We start from the raw sequence: 16,465 nt of genomic DNA, 5'->3' as shown, positions 1-16,465 counted from the left end.
AGTCCGCAGGCCGACGCTCTATCCACTGAGCCACACCGGTCTGGGCTAAAATTTTTATTTTACACCTGTAATTTTTTAATCGGGACAGTCTTCGTCCTCCATGTCTATCATTTTGTCTTCTTGCTCTGTCATCTTAGCTCTTGGTAATTGCTCGCCTTCATCTTTACTGGTACGCCCTCAGCACTTTCTAATCTGCATTTAGCCTGAATTGGAAGCTGAGCAGCCTGACACTCTCGCACAACAGGACACTGAAGCCCACACCACTCAGCCCGTGGCCACACCCTGGATCCTGTCACCACCGGAAACTGCAGAGGGCTGGAAGCTCAATTCCAAATGCCCTGGGTTGAGTTCCGTGTCCTGTCTTGCAGTTTGTCCCTTCCCTGTGACCCAGCCTCTGACTGCTCCCATACAAATGGTCAGGTGGTCTCTGCTCTCCTTTCCAGCTGCCTCTCCGTCCTCCCCACCAGAGAAAACCCGACTGGGTGAAGGCAAGCACTCTCCATCATTACCACTGCAGACAGCCAGGCTGGCTGGCTTCACTTTAAACGTAAACTAGCACTTGGCAGCAATCTTAGGATGTTTTTCCAGGATGATGTCTTCCACTCTCCAAAGTGACCATCTGAATTTCTCAGGCCTCAGTAGTTGAGCCTCCCAGATGAGACCAAAACTCAAAGGCCCAGCCACATCCTACCCTGCCCCTTCACCTTTCCAGTTTTTTTTTTTTTAATATATTTTATTGATATTTTACAGAGAGGAAGGGAGAGGGATAGAGAGTTAGAAACATCGATGAGAGAGAAACATCGATCAGCTGCCTCCTGCACACCTACTGGGGATGTGCCCTTGACTGGAACCGAACCTGGGACCCTTCAGTCCGCAGGCCGACGCTCTATCCACTGAGCCACACTGGTTTCAGCACCTTTCCAGTTCTTAATGCAGTCCCTCCCCTGGTGATGTAGTAACCACTCCCTCTACCGCTGTCAAAAATTGTGCTCAGCCCCACAGGCTTTGCTCAGTGGTTACACATCAACCTATGAACCAGGAGGTCACTGTTCCATTCCAGGTCAGGGTACATGTTGGGGTGTGGGCTCGGTCCCCAGTGATGGGCATGCAGGAGGCAGCCCATCTATGATTCTCATCATTGATGTTTCTATCTCTCCCTTCCTCTCTGAAATTAATAAAAATATATTTTAGCCCTGACCGGTTTGGCTCAGTGGATAGAGCGTCGGCCTGCGGACTGAAGGGTCCCAGGTTCGATTCCGGTCAAGGGCATGTACCTTGGTTGCAGGCACATACCCGGTGGGGAGTGTGCAGGAGGCAGCTGATCGATGTTTCTCTCTCATCGATGTTTCTAACTCTCTATCCCTCTCCATTCCTCTCTGTAAAAAATCAATAAAATATATTAAAAAAAAAATATTTTAGCCCTGGCCGGTTTGGCTCAGTGGATAGAGCGTCTGCCTGCGGACTCAAGGGTCCCGGGTTCGATTCTGGTCAGGGGCATGTACCTTGGCAGCTGATTGGTGTTTCTCTCTCATCGATGTTTCTAACTCTCCCTCTCCCTTCCTCTCTGTAAAAAGTCAATAAAAGATATTTTATATATATATATATATATATATATATATATATATATATATATATTTAAATTGTGTTCAGCCACCTCCTCTCCTGAGTCATGTTTGTCTTTCCTACCTGCACCAATGCTTACACCAGGCACGAGAAGAACAACACTCGGGCCCTCTAGGACAGTAGTTGCCAACCCGTGGTCTGTGGACCAATGTGGTCCATGAGGTTCGAAAGGTTGGCGACCGCTGGTTTAAGGAAACCTTTGGAGCAGCGGTTGCCAACCGGTGGTCCGTGGACCACTGGGGTCCATGAGGTCCAAAAGGTTGGGGACTGCTGCTCTAACTCACCCACGTGCTTTACTAACAAAACGAGCAAAAAGACACTGTATCAGTGCTCCACATTCACGCATTGCCTTCAACTCACAAGGTGATTTCATGAGTTTTTCTCGCTTCTTTCCTTCCTTGCTTCTTCCTCTCTTCCTTCCCAAATATGTCTAAAGCATCTATCTCTATCATGTTCTGGAGATAGAACGGTGTCCAAGAAAATCCTCTGACAACAAATAACTCCAGGTATAATGGAGAACCAGGTAGAAAGTGAACTAAAAAAAAGCATGAGCTGTGACACAATTTGAGTATGAGAGTTGTGCTATGGGGCCCACGGGTGGGAGACTTACTTTTCCTGAAGGACATACATTATGTGGGGCAGGTATTTTTATTCACATTTTAGAGCTGAGGGAAAAGTCCACAGGATAAGCCCAGCACAGAAGAAAAAAGGCCTGCAGACCATTCCACACAGAAGACCACACTGGGGTTGGCCAAGCCCACATTTGGAAGAGGTTCTGTGCTTAAGAATTTTTATTAACAGGAGAGGCAGAACATGAGCAGGTGGAATAAGTCAAGCAAATCCCAGGACAAATGTTAAATCTAATGCAGAAACGACCCCAAATTCCCTAAGAAAACCCAGGGAGGGTGGGAGCAGAGATTGAGGAAGAGACTTGAAGGGGTCACATTAGAGTTGGCCTGGAGGGAATGAAGAGTGGGTTACACAGCCCTGGCTTGTTTGGCTCAGTGGATAGAGTGTCAGCCTGCAGACTGAAGGGTCCCAGGTTCAATTCCGGTCAAGGGCACATGCCTGGGTTGTGGGCTCAATCCCCAGCGGGGGGCATGCAGGAGGCAGCTGATCAGTGATTCTCATCATTTATGTTTCTATCTCTCTCCCTCTCCATTCCTCTCTGAAATCAATAAAAGTATATTTAAAAAAAAAAAAGAGTGGGTTAGACAAAAGATTCCTCCGGCAGTCTCAGCATTGAGTCAGGATGCAGGGCATTCACACCATGGAGATGAACTGGACCAGTGTTTCTCAAACTTCCCAGTTAAACATAAGCTTACCATGTAGCCCACTTTCTGTGACCCAAGAGAATGGAGAAGTCAGATCCACAAAATGGCCTGTCACAAATGCCTACAGCAGCTTTATTCATACTTGCTTTATTCATACTTGCTCCAGACAGGGCAACCCAAATACTCTTCAGTGGGGAATGGGTAAACAAACTGCCTCCTCTGTACAATGGATGCTACTGGGCAGTAAAGAAGGAAGAACTACTGGCACACACATCACGATGAATCTGTACTTAAACCAAAGCAGCCAGATTCAAAAGGCTACACAGTGACTGATTCTGAAAACATGAAACGTTTGTGAATCGCCCAGTGCAGAACAAGGTTCGTGCCACGACTGAAGCCTGTGCTGTGTCCATCACACACAGAGTGTTTCTCTCCAGTGGGCATCTGTCCGTGTGGCCTAAGGCTGGAGCCAGGAACAAAGGCTGAACCACACTTTCTGTATGCATGAGTGCTCCCTCCAGTATGAACTCTCTGATGCTGAGTGAGGGTTGACCTCCGGCTGAAGGCTTTCCCACAATCACCACACTCATAGGGCTTCTCTCCAGTATGAACTCTTCGGTGTAGGGCAAGTTGTGAGCTCTGACTGAAGGCTTTCCCACATTCAATGCACTGGTAAGGCTTCTCCCCAGTGTGAACTCTTCGATGCTGAACAAGAGTTGAACTCCGGCTAAAGGCTTTGCCGCACTCATTACAAACATAGGGCTTCTCTCCCGTGTGGATCCTTACGTGTTCGGTGAGGTGAGAGTTAAAACCAAAGGCTTTGCCACACTCATTACAAACGTAGGGCTTCTCTCCCGTGTGCACCCTGTGATGGAGAAAAAGGCTTGAGCTCTGACTGAAGGCCTTCCCACACTGGTCACATACATGGGGCTTCTCGCCAGTGTGGATCCTCTGGTGCTGAATAAGGCTTGAACTTCGACTGAAGGCCTTCCCACACTGATCACACCCGTGCGGCCTCTCGCCAGTGTGGATTCTCTGATGCTGTGTTAACTGCGGGCTCTGGCTGAAGCCTTTTCCACATTCATTGCATTTGTATGGTTTCTCTCCTGTGTGAATGATTCGATGTTGAATAAGACTTGAACTACGACTGAAGGCCTTCCCACATTCACTACACCTGAAAGGTTTTTCTCCAGTATGAAGTCTCTGATGGAGAACTAGGTGGGAATTGAGACGAAAAGTCTTCCCACATTCATTACATTTAAATGGTTTACTTCCAGTGTGAACTTGATGGTGCAAAATTAGGCCTGAGCTCAGAGCAAAGGCTCGGCCACACTGACCACATTTATAAGGTTTTTCCCCCGTGTGACTTCTCTGATGTCTAGTTAGGTCTGAATTGTATTTGAAGGTTTTGCTGCATATTTCACATGTAAAAGCTCTCTCTCTTGTTTTATTTCTTTGAAGTCTAACAGCATTTTGATTCAGATTCAAGTTTCCATCAAAGGTACCACCTTCCTGGGTTCTTTCTCCTGGAGACCTTTCCCTGCACATGGCAGTTTCTTTCCTAAAAACTCTCTTCTGAAGATGAAGTTTCTTGAAACTCTGCCCAACAGAATCCCACATGTGTCCTTCTACTTTATCCTCAGGTTCCCGAATTCCCTGCAACACAGGGGCCTGTGGATTGCACCCTGAGAATCTGCTTGATATCACTTCTGGGGTTTTTACTTCTTCAGAGCATTTCTGGTTTAGAATGGACAGGTCTTTCTTGGTCCCAATCTCAAAATCTGTTACATAAAAGCAGAAAGGCATTATTGAAGAAAACCATCCACTAGGATAATATCCTTAATGTGTCAAAAAGCAACCATAAAGCATTCTGTAAAAGATAAATATAGCCCTAACCAGTTTGGCTCAGTGGACAGAGCGTTGGCCTGCGGACTGAAGGGTCCCAGGTTCGATTCTGGTCAAGGGCATGTACCTTGGTTGTGAGCACATCCCCAGTAGGGAGTGTGCAGGAGGCAGCTGAATTGATGTTTCTCCCTCATCAATGTTTCTAACTCTCTATCCCTCTCCCTCTCCCTTCCTCTCTGTAAAAAAAATCAATAAAATATATTTTAAAAAAAAGATAAACATAGGTGACAGGCAGAATTCAGAAGTAAAGATGACCAGTCCATAGGTTAAAAATATTTAGGTTCATTAGTAATCAAAGGAATGAAAATTAAAACAAATTATAATGTTTCACCTATCAAATTGGCAAATTAATCCATTCAGCACATATTTAGGCCAGGCATGTGTTAGGTAAGGAATATAACAAGGCGGCAAATACAGCCTCTGACCTCCTGAGACTTATATATTATTCAGGTAGATAGACAATTAAGCAAGTTTTTAACAAGGATGAGAAATCACGTGACAGGGAAACTACACAGAAATGTGGGAAATACAGCATGGCCTCCAAGCTGGTCTACATGGTTACAGAAGACCTCTGGGAGGAAGTGGTTTCCGCTAGAGCCTGAAGATGACACAGTTCGCAATGGCAGACAAGGCCCTGGATGTGACGTGTGACAGAACCCATCAAATTCAAGAATCTCACTGTGGCGGCAGCAAGAAGTATGAGGGGAGAGTGGCAAGATGGGACAGGGAATGGTCATGAGGGCACCAACACAAGCTCAAGAACCTTAGACTTGCCCTGGCCAGATGGCTTGGTTTGAGTGTTGTCCCGTCCACCAAAAGGTGGAGGGTTCAATTTGTCATCAGGGCACATACCCAGGTTGCAGGTTTGATCCCCAGTTGGGGCACGTGCTGAAGTCAACTGACGGATGTGTTTCTCTTACATCAATGTTTCTCTCTCTCTCTCCCTTCCTCTCTCTAAAATCAATTCAAACAAACAAAAGAAAAACCTAAGGCTTTATTCTAAGTACTTAAAAAATAACCATATCAGAGAAACCAAGATGGCGGCAAAGGTAAGCACCTAAACTGCTGCCTCGCACAACAATTTCAAAACTACAACTAAAAGACAGAATGGACACCATCCAGAACCACAGGAAAGCTGGCTGAGTGAAAATTCTGCAACTAGAAGGAAAGAGAAAAGCTCACAGAGAACTGGAGGTATGGCAAAGGGTCTTTGTGCACGCAGAGAGGAAGGGTGGCTGAGAGCCTGGCTGACTTTCTCTGGCGGAAGGGGGAAGGAAGCCCCCGACCACACTGAACCCCAGTTCTGACTGCACTGAACTCCAGTCCCGGGCGAAACCCCGTGGACCCAGGCTCATACAGGGGGAGTCTGGTCTGTCAGGTAGAGAGAAAGGCACCCGGAGACTCGGAGACCCGGGGGAGACCCAGGGAAGCCCCGGCAGGCAGGGTTCTGGAGGCGCGCGCGCCAGTGTGCACAAAGGCTGCGGTGGTTGCCACAGGCTTTCCCTAGCAGAAGGGAGTCAGAAGCTCCTGACTGCACTGAACCCCAGTTCTGACTGCACTCAACCCCAGTTCCAGGTGAGCCCCTGGGAACCCACGCTCTTGTGGGGGGAATCTGGACTCTCGGGCGGAGACTCGGGAGCCAGGGAAGGCAGAGGTCTGAAGGTGCACGCGTGCGCGCGCGCAAGGGCAAGGCTGACTGGAAGCCAAGACTGTCTGCTCCGCCCTGAGACTCCACCCCATTCAAGCTGAGCACAGAGGCTATTGCAATTTGGCAAGTCTAATCCTATAAGGCTGTCTCCAGCACTGAACTTCTCCCAGCGCAGACACAGCTGATTCTTACAGCCAACTGGCCTGGAGGTCAATTCCTCCCAGTGATACCAACAACAATCAAGACTTAACTACAACAAGGCTGTACACACAGTCCACAAAGGGGTGCACCAAGAGTATCCACCTCAGGTAACTGGGGAGGCTGAGCCACTGGGCCATATAGGAAACCTAGCACACAAATCTACCCTACCAACTCAGGGAAGCAGTGAAAATGCGGCGTCAAAGAAACAGATCACAAACTAAAGAAATGGAGGAAAACAAATGACTGGATATAGAATTCAAAACCACGGTTATAAGGCTTTTCAAGAATATCCTAGAAAAGGCTGATAAATATAATGAGACCCTCGAAGATATGAAAAAGGACCAACTAGAAATTAAACATACACTGACTGAAATAAAAAATATTATACAGAGACCCAACAACAGATTAGAGGAACACAAGAATCAAGTCAAAGAATTGAAATACAAAGAAGCAAAAAACACTCAACTGAAAAAGCAAAAAGAAAAAAAAATCCAAAAAGTTGAAGATAGTGTAAGAAGACTCTGGGACAACTTCAAGCGTACCAACATCAGAATTATGGGGGTGCCAGAAGAAGAGAGAGAGCAAGATACTGAAGACCTATTTGAAGAGATAATGACTGAAAAATTCCCCCACCTGGTGAAAGAAATAGACTTACAAGTCCAGGAAGCACACAGAACCCCAAACGAAAGGAATCCAAAGAGGACCACACCAAGACACATCATAATTAAAATGCCAAGAGCAAAAGACAAAGAGAGAATCTTAAAAGCAGCAAGAGAAAATCAGTTAATTACCTACAAGGGAGCACCCATACGATTGTCAGCTGATTTCTCAACAGAAACTATGCAGGCTAGACGGGAGTGGTAAGAAATTTTCAAAGTGATGAATAGCAAGAACCTACAACCAAGATTACTCTACCCAGCAAAGCTATCATTCAGAATTGAAGGGCAGATAAAGAGCTTCAAAGATAAGAAAAAGCTAAAGGAGTTCATCACCCCCAAACCAGGATTACATGAAATGCTGAAGGGTATTCTTTAAGAAGAGGAGGAAGAAGAAAAAAGTAAAGATAAAAATTATGAACAACAAATACATATCTATCAACAAGTGAATTAAAAATCTGAGGAACAGAATAAACTGGTGAATATAATAGAATCAGGGGCATAGAAAGGGAGTGGACTGATAATTCTCAGGGGGAAAGGGGTATGGGGGGGTTCAGGAAGAGACTGGACAAAAATCATACACCTATTGGTGAGGACAGTGGGGGGGAGGTAAGGGCAGAAGGTGGAGTGGAAACCGGGTGGAGGGGAGCTATGGGGGAAAAAGGAGAAACAATTGTAATAATCTGAATAAAGATTTATTAAAAAAAAAATAACGAGCCAAAACCGGTTTGGCTCAGTGGATAGAGCGTCAGCCTGCGGACTGAAAGGTCCCAGGTTCGATTCCGGTCAAGGGCACGTAACTTGGTTGCGGGCACATCCCTAGTAGGAGGTGTGCAGGAGGCAGCTGATCGATGTTTCTCTCTCATCGATGTTTCTAACTCTCTATCCCTCTTCCTTCCTCTCTGTAAAAAATCAATAAAATATTAAAAAAAAAAAATAACAATATCCAGTGTTGATGAGAACTGAAGAAACGATCCCTGTCTATTACACGCAGGTGTTACACACATAATTCTGAGGGGGGAAGCAATTCAGTTTATATATGTAAAGTTGAAAACAAAACTTAGTGGTTACCCTGGAGGTAGCAATGATCAGTGACTGGAGGGTCAGAAAGGGGGCTTCCATGCTGCTGATAAAATTGTTTCTTATCTGGTGGTTAACCCCAGTTCCAGGTGAGCCCCTGGGAACCCACGCTCTTGTGGGGGGAATCTGGACTCTCGGGCGGAGACTCGGGAGCCAGGGAAGGCAGAGGTCTAAATGTGTCCGCATTTAATTTATGAAAATCCAGTAAGCGCTACAGCTACAAATGGTGTGATTTTATGTATGTACGTTATTTTTCAATAAAAAGTATTTTTTAATATATTTTAAAAATTGATTTTAGAGAGAAAGTGAGAGGGAAAGAGAGATAGTAATACCAATGGTGAGAGAGAATTATTGATTGCCTGCCTCTTCCACACCCCTCACTGGGGATCAAGCACCACAACCCCGGCATGTGGCCTTGACTGGAATCGAACCTGGGACCCTTCAGTTCTCAGGCCAATTCTCTATCCATTGAGCCAAACCGGTCAGGGCAACAAAAAGTGCTTTTATTTTTATTAATATATTTTATTGATTTTTTACAGAGTAAGGGAGAGGGATAGAGAGTCAGAAACATCGATGAGAGAGTAACATGGATTAGCTGCCTCCTGCACACCCCCCACTGGGGATGTGCCCGCAACCAAGGTACGTGCCCTTGCCTGGAATCGAACCTGAGACCTTTCAGTTCGCAGGCCGACGCTCTATCCACTGAGCCAAACCGGCCAGGGCCAAAAAGTGCTTTTAAAGGAAAAAATAGTATTTTGTCCTGGCTATGATATAAAGAAAAAAATAAAAGTTTTACATACACACACATATATGTATATATACACATATATATACAGACACACAGACACACACACATATATATATGGAGAGAGAGAAAGAGATAGAGATAGAGATAGAGAGAGAGAGAGAGAGAGAGAGAGAGAGAGAATCTAAATTAGCATGGAAAAATATCCAATACCTATTTTTTTTTATAGTCTCCTTTTAGGAATCAAACAAAACTTAAATTCTATTTCCTCCCTGATGTCTCATATTAATGTAATGAGAGTTTTAAAAATAGATTTCATGCTGTTGTACACATATTACCCCTTTTCTTTGGGACACTTGGCGAAAACGTTCCACTGTTGACATGTTCTCAACTCTGCGGGGACAGAGCTGCTTACATCCATGTGGGTGACCTCACCCACTGTCATCGGTGTTATGACAGACCCAGCAGAACCAGAATCCACTGAAATGTGCCAAAACAGAATCCAGAAAACAAAAGAGGTAAGTGAACAGACAGAACTTCCCACACCTGGCTGCCAGGCCTTTCTGGATGATTGCAGGAAACAGCAGCAGGGGTGAGGCTCTGCTGCCTCCCAGAGGTCATCTGTGGTAGGACAGCACGTATAAAAGCACTAGAGATGGTGACAAAGGAAGACCAGCCCAAGGATGCTAACAAGGTCACTGTCACTGCAACCACAGCCCAACAAGAGTCCATGTGCAGGTTCGCTGCTGGAGCTAGAACAGCAAGCTCTGAGGACAACCAGTGCCTCAGGCCCCAGGACACATTAATACTGAGAAACATCCTCTCCTTCGACACTCACCAGCTTCTACCTGGCACCCGTCACCAACAAACTTTGAGGTAATTACTTCTAAAGTAAGGCAACTGCCCTAGGTGGTGGATAGAGTGTCAGCCTGGTGATTGAAGGGTCCCAGGTTCGAATCCGGTCAAGGACACATGCCCAGGTTGTGGGCTCCATCCCAGTCGGGGGCATGCAGGAGGCAGCCGATCTATGATTTTCTCTCATCATTGATGTTTCTCTCTCTCTCCCTCTCCCTTCCTCTCTGAAATCCATACAAATATTTTTTAAAATAAAAAATAAAGCAAGGCAACTGTGTTCACTACTGCTCCTCTGCATGAGAAAACCTCACAGAAACAGAACCACCTTTTCCCATCAAACTGAAAGGCCTGGACACCCGGACACTCTGGGGGGGCTGCCCAATCAGGGGTGCCATCACACCCACACTACATATCCTGGGCAGCCCTTTCTCTCACCTCCCCAGACAGGACTTCAGGTCCCTAAATGAGGACTCTTCTCCTGAGCACTGTGGGGAGCTGACACCACACTGGGCATTCCGTTCATATCATGGCACTAACCATACATAACAGCCTACTACCATTCAAATTTAGAACAGCACAATCAACACTTTAGTCAAATTTACAACAAAACAGTGGCTTTTACAATCATGTTGTTGTTGTTGTTTTTAAAAATATAATTTTATTGATTTCAGAGAGGAAGAGGGAGAAATAGAAACATCTATGATGAGAGAGAATTATTGATGGGCTGTCTCCTGCATGCCCCCCACTGGAGATTGAGCCCACAAACTGGGCATGTGCCCTTGACTGGAATCAAACTTGGGACCAGTCCGCAAGCCAACGCTCTACCCACTGAGCAAAACAAGCTAGGACAGAATCATGGTTTTTTGTTTGTTTTATTTTTTAAATTATATACATTTATTGATTTTTTTACAGAGAGGAAGGGAGAGGGATAGTTAGAAACATCGATCAGCTGCCTCCTTCACGCCCCCTACTGGGGATGTCCCCGCAACCAAGGTACATGCCCTTGACAGGAATTGAACCTGGGACCCCTCAGTCCGCAGGCCGTGGCTCTATCCACTGAGCCAAACCGGTTAGGGCCAGAATCATGGTTTTAAAAAACAATTAAGCTCTTAATTTATCTCTAGCGAAAAAAGGCATGCATGTGCTCAATAACATATATTGCACACCCAGGAGTCTTCTGAGTCATGGGGATGTTCTTTATCTTGATAGAGATTTGGTTGACGTAGTTGTGTCTCTTAAAACTCAGCAACTTTATGCTACTAGAGGTAAATTCCATCCAAACAGGAAATGCTGGAGAAAATTTCGGAGAAGGGTTCAGGATGGAAAATTAATACAAGTAATTGAAGACCTAGGGTACTAACAAAGATGAGGATAAGAGTGATGATGTGTTATGTGCTTTGACAACTGACCAAAAATGGGAGGATAATGGGCAGAGAAAGCAGAACACTGGTCATCTCAGTAGCTGGGAGTCAGAGATGGCGCTTGGTGCTGACAAGTCAACTAATAAAATATTTTCAGCCCTAACCGGTTTGGCTCAGTGGATAGAGCGTTGGCCTGCGGACTCAAGAGTCTCGGGTTCGATTCTGGTCAAGGGCATGTACCTAGGTTACAGGCACATCACCAGTAGGGGGCGCGCAGGAGGCAGCTGATCGATGTTTCTAACTCTCTATTCCTCTCCCTTCCTCTCTGTAAAAAAAAAAAATCAATAAAACAAAAAAAAAAGTATGTTCAACAGAACAAGGTAAACATTTACAAAAACACTATTTACTAAGATTGGGAGATGCAGGAGTAATCGGTAGATAACCAATAGCTACTGTCTAGAGGAGGAAGATAGAAAGGCTATTATATAAAGAAGAAATGAAGCTGTTATACAGGTTTAGCATAGACGTAATTACTAAATGCAAACTTCCCTAATAACCAGAAGAACTGTGTATTTTTAAAAGGAAAGCAAACAAGTCAGTAAAATGAAAGCTGTTCAAACAGGCACACATGTCTGCAGGAGTACACAACGCTGTTCAGACTGCCCCCAGGAGCCCATGGAAGTGAGCCCACCACCTAACCAGCCCCACGGACTCTCACCTGTGCTGCAGCTGTTCAAGGGCTCCGGTTCCTCAGCTCCCATGAGATCCAGGACCCACAGCTCTTCACCTTGCTCCAGCTGGGAGATCAGCTCCGGCTTAGGGACAGGGAGTCCTGTTGAGGTGAGGGCACTGGGTGAGCTGGAACAGAGCACTGCCCACTGCATCTTCCAGGCCGGGTGAGAAGTAGTTTCCCCGACGCCTCCTGCTTCTCCACACCGCCACCCCAGGTGGGAGAGGGCAGGGGTCACAAAATGTGTGTGTTGGTGGAGTGGAAGGGGTTGGTCAGGAGAAGCAGGGGCTGAGAGTGAGCGCTGAAGGAGAATAACTCATCAGTTCTCCTGCCCCTGGGTACACAGGTGGGCACAGGCATGCAGAGTGAAGTCTGGAATTGGGAACCAGGCAGAGACCAGACTGGTACCTGGGGACAAGAGGCAGGACCCTCCCCTTTGGGCTCCAAAGTGTGGAAGCAGCCCCCGAGCTCCCTGGAGGCCCACACCACAAGCCCAGGCAGAACCGCACCCAGTGAGGCCACGTGCCCGTAGTTCTCCAGCATCACATCCCTGTATAGTGCCCGCTGGTCTGAGTCCAGCTGCTGCCCCTCCGCGCGAGAGAAGTACACGGCCACATCCTGGAAGGTCAGCGGCACCGCCTCCTGTAACGACAGGTGGCCGCTGCCCTGGGGCTGCGCCCACTGGGCACACCTGCTGCGCTCAGCCCGAGGACCAGCCGGCCACGAGGACCCGGCTGAGTTCCCAGAGTCCCTATCCCTGGGGAGGGTGTGAGTCCAATCCCAGAGCCCTGTCCTTGGGTGCCAGGGACGCCCGGCTTCTCCAGGAGCTGGGCTCACCGCTCCAGAAAAGGGAAGGTAGGGAGGAAAGTGAACTCACCTGGGGCGCTGGAAGCCCGAGTGCATCTGCCATCCTGGGGGAGCAGGATCTGAAGGAAGACTCAGGACCTGAGGGGGGCTGCCCTGGCCTGGGCCTCCAACGCTCACCCTCGGAGGGAGGGGACCCACACTCAGACCCACTCAGTGTCATTACATCACTTCATTAACTTCCAGGGCCCAAGGGGTATGAGGGTGGACAGGCGAAGGGTGGCATTAGTGGGTTCCCAGAGTGGCCCCCTGGGGCCACGAATACACTCTCTTATAGAAGTTGCTGGTCAGAGGCAGGTCACTCTGCAGCAGGACTCGGCGCGTGCCTGACTGCCCAGTTACACGGAAAATCACTAGAATTGGCAGAGCCAGAATCCAGGTGGGGCCGGGAGCTGAGGGGTGAAAGCTGGCCGCTCCAGTGGTCCGGTTTCCGGGCCCACCTGGGGTAGAGCCGCATCTGGCACAAGGTGTGCAGCCCCCATCCGCCCCCACCCACAGGGTGGGAGACCCAGGACGCAGCCAGAAACTCGCCGCCCTTGTCACCCCTTCGTCCCCAGCCTCCTGGGTCGCCTCCCATATCCTCGCCGCCCCTCAGGCCAAGCGGAGGTCCTCATTCTCCCCAAGTCTCCCCGGTGGCCTCCTCCGGCCCGCGAGCTCTGGCAGCCCAGGGTTGCAGACACATCCCGACGCTTCCACCGCACGCCCAAGCTGGTTGGGACCGACCTTCCGCCGGGCAGGTCACTTAAACCTCCGCGCCGTCGTCCCAGCCCGTCGCGACCTCGGGTGAAACCTCCCGAGGCTCCGCCAGGGCACCTCGGTCCGCTGGGCCTTCCCACGCCTCCCTTCGAACCCGCCCACTCGGCTGGCTCTTCCACCGTCCGCAGTCGGCCCCAGCGGCTCCCGCCCGCACTCGCAGCCCGCCCTGGAGAGCCAGCGCGCAGAAGGGGCTGCTCACCTGGGCGTAGCGGGTCCGACGAGAGGGGCGGGGCCAGGCGGAACGGGCGGGGTCGGGCGGCACCCGAGCAAGGCGCTCCCTCCCGGTTCACTGCCTCAAAGGCCGCGGGGGCCGGAAACGGCAGCGCGGTTGCCTGGCACTTCCGGGGCTGCTCTAGGACCGCGGAGGACTCGCGCCGTCGGTGGTCGGGTGGGGTGAGGGGCGTCGGAGAGGGTCCCGGTGGGCCGGCGGACCGGCAGGACAGGCTGGACCCCGAACATCGAGCCCACTCTCCGCTCCAGGCCCGGGCCAGCCCTGTACAACCTTTTATTTTCTTTTTCTTGGAAAGAAAAGAATCTGTTTGCATTTCCCAATCTGTGTGGAAGGGGAAACACTCGGGCCCGCGGATCACAGAGGACCGGGTCCTCCCGGTGTCCTAGAGCTTCCCGGAAGTATTTTTGGGTCGCTTCCGGCCGCCCTGCCGCTTTTTGTTCGGGCTGTTCCACTTCAGACCGTGCGCGCGCCAGGTCGGGGGCTGCTCGGGCCTGGGGGTGCGGTGGGTTGGGTCGCCCCTTCCGGGAGGGGTCTCCTGAGCGGCACGCCGTCCCTTGGTCACCGCGGCTAGGTAACTCTGGAGGCCGGAGGCCTGTCCGCGACAGTGGCGCGCCGGCCCGCCCATTCGATGCAGCTTGGGGCGCGGCTGCAGAACGCTGACCGCGGCTCGTGCCCATGTAAGGTGTCCAGGAAGTCACGGCGAGCTCAGGGCATGACTCAAACCGGTCCCATATCTGTCGACTCCTTCCCCCGCGCCGGTGGCTGCTCTCTTCCCATCCCTGCCGTCTCTCTTGCTAACTCCTGCCTCCCCTCTTCCTGGGACCACCGGATCCCAGGGTGCTTCCCGTCACATGGGCTGTCATCAGTAGTTCCCACTGTCACTGTCTCGAAGGTGGGAATCAGGTCAGTCCTCAGTCACCCAAAGGACGTGGGAAATCACTAGGTTTCTCTCCACCCCCTCCAGGCAGTTGCAGCTGGGACCTGCCTCTGAGCTGATTGATCAGAGAGGAGGAAGCAGTAATGTCCGCCGTGGGAGCTGTAGCTCCATACTTGCATCACCCTGGTGTCAGTCACAGCGGCCAGGTGAGTTTCCTGGGGGCCCAGCTTCCCCCAGAGGTGGCAGCAATGCCCCGGCTCCTGGGGGACTTGGACAGGGGCACGTTCAGAAAACTGTTGAAGCTGGTGGTCAGTGGCCTGCAGGGAGAGGACTGCCGTGAAGCTGTGCAGCGCCTTGGGACTACTGCACACCTGTCAGAGGAGCGGCTGGGTGCCCTGCTTGCTGGCACCCACACGCTGCTCCAGCAGGCCCTCCGGCTGCCCCCAGCCAGTCTGAAGCCCGACACCTTCAAGGACCAGCTCCAGGAACTCTGCATCCCCCAAGACCTGGTCATGGACTTGGCCAGTGTGGTGTTTGGGAGCCAGCGACCTCTCCTTGACTCTGTGGCCAGGCAGCAGGGGGCCTGGCTGCCCCACATTGCCAACTTTCGGTGGAGGGTGGACGTGGCAATTTCCACCAGTGCCCTGGCCCGCTCCCTGCAGCCAAGTGTCCTGATGCAGCTGACACTTTCGGATGGGTCAGCACACCGCTTTGAGGTCCCCACAGCCAAATTCCAGGAGCTTCGGTACAGCGTGGCCTTGGTGTTGAAGGAGATGGCTGATCTGGAGAAGAAGTGTGAGCACAAACTGCAGGACTGACCTGCACTCCCAGTTGCTCTGGTGACCTGGGGACAGTTGCTCAGACATCTCCAAAGGGAAGCCCACCTTGCCTAGGAGGCACTCTTCAGTGAGAGTGTGAATGCAGCCATGTCATTCTCTGTTTGATTGAAAAAGTCAGCACTGTTTTTCCTTTGTTTGGGAGTAAAGCAACAATTAAAAACATGTCTTCCTAGGTAGTATCACTCTGCACACACCTCCCCTGGCTATTGGTGGCGTTGCTGGGTGAGGGTACCTGCTGCTCCAGGGTGGCCATCTGGTCCGGTCAGTCTAGGGCCCAGTCCAAGGTCTTCATGCAGATGCCACGTTTGTTCAGCTGGGCCCCAGGTAGCATCTGAGTGTTCTGCTCATTTGTTTCTATGATCCATGTGTTTCAGAGTGGATATTTCATTCTCGTCTTAAATCCCTGATCTCAAGGAGCCAGCATTGTAGTGGGGAGAGGAAGGCATTACAGAGTGCATAACAACTAATAACTGGTGTAGCTTGTTACTGGATACTAGAGGCCTGGTGCATGAAATTCATGCACTGGCGGAGGGGGGGGGTGTCCCTCAGCCCAGGCTGCATCCTGTCAAATCTGGGACCCCTTGGGGGATGTCTGACTGCTGGTTTAGGGCTAGACCAGCAGTTGGACACCCCTCTCACAATCCGGGACTGCTGGCTCCCAACTGCTTGCCTGCCTGCCAGCCAGATCACCCCCTAACCACTACCCTGCCAGCCTGATTGATGCCTAACTACTCCGCTGCTGGCCCGGTCACCCCCAACTGCCCTCCCCTCCCAGCCTGGTCCCCCCCCAACTGCCCTCCCCTGCAGGCCTGGTTGCCC

At 50.1% G+C, this 16,465-nt stretch overlaps 2 protein-coding genes across 13 annotated transcripts; one reads left to right on the top strand and one right to left on the bottom strand.

Moving 5' to 3' along the window:
* Window positions 1-2,993: 2,993 nt before the first annotated feature.
* On the bottom strand, window positions 2,994-14,243 carry ZNF251 (zinc finger protein 251; the record flags this gene model as incomplete). Of its 9 annotated transcripts, none has more annotated exons than XM_080646771.1 (5): window positions 3,002-4,678; window positions 12,067-12,180; window positions 12,588-12,772; window positions 12,956-13,004; window positions 13,898-14,243. In XM_080646771.1, the coding sequence occupies 5 exons, from the start codon at window positions 14,241-14,243 to the stop codon at window positions 3,216-3,218; spliced, it is 2,157 nt and encodes a 718-aa protein (XP_080502897.1). In that variant the 3' UTR covers window positions 3,002-3,215. The 9 variants fall into 9 exon arrangements, with proteins under 9 accessions (XP_080502903.1, XP_080502897.1, XP_080502898.1 ...); XM_080646772.1 differs by having other exon boundaries at window positions 12,588-12,769; XM_080646775.1 differs by having other exon boundaries at window positions 12,588-12,759; window positions 13,898-14,032.
* Window positions 14,048-15,817, top strand: COMMD5 (COMM domain containing 5). 4 transcript variants are annotated; one of them, XM_080646783.1, is made up of 3 exons: window positions 14,048-14,403; window positions 14,895-15,013; window positions 15,131-15,817. In XM_080646783.1, exons 2-3 carry the CDS (start codon window positions 14,951-14,953, stop codon window positions 15,623-15,625), a joined length of 558 nt encoding a protein of 185 aa, XP_080502909.1. In that variant the 5' UTR covers window positions 14,048-14,403; window positions 14,895-14,950; the 3' UTR covers window positions 15,626-15,817. The 4 variants fall into 4 exon arrangements, with proteins under 4 accessions (XP_080502909.1, XP_080502906.1, XP_080502908.1 ...); XM_080646782.1 differs by having other exon boundaries at window positions 14,381-14,607; window positions 15,131-15,811; XM_080646780.1 differs by having other exon boundaries at window positions 14,343-14,403; window positions 14,895-15,811.
* Window positions 15,818-16,465: the final 648 nt, after the last annotated feature.

Source organism: Plecotus auritus, assembly GCF_963455305.1.
Source record: "Plecotus auritus genome assembly, chromosome: 11".
NCBI lineage: Eukaryota > Metazoa > Chordata > Mammalia > Chiroptera > Vespertilionidae > Plecotus > Plecotus auritus.
Note: the sequence above shows the minus strand (reverse complement) of the source record. Positions and strands in the feature narration are given on the sequence as shown.

Excerpts from the sequence above, each read along its gene's own strand:
- COMMD5 (XM_080646780.1), top strand. The coding sequence starts at position 14,951 with ATGTCCGCCGTGGGAGCTGTAGCTCCATACTTGCATCACCCTGGTGTC.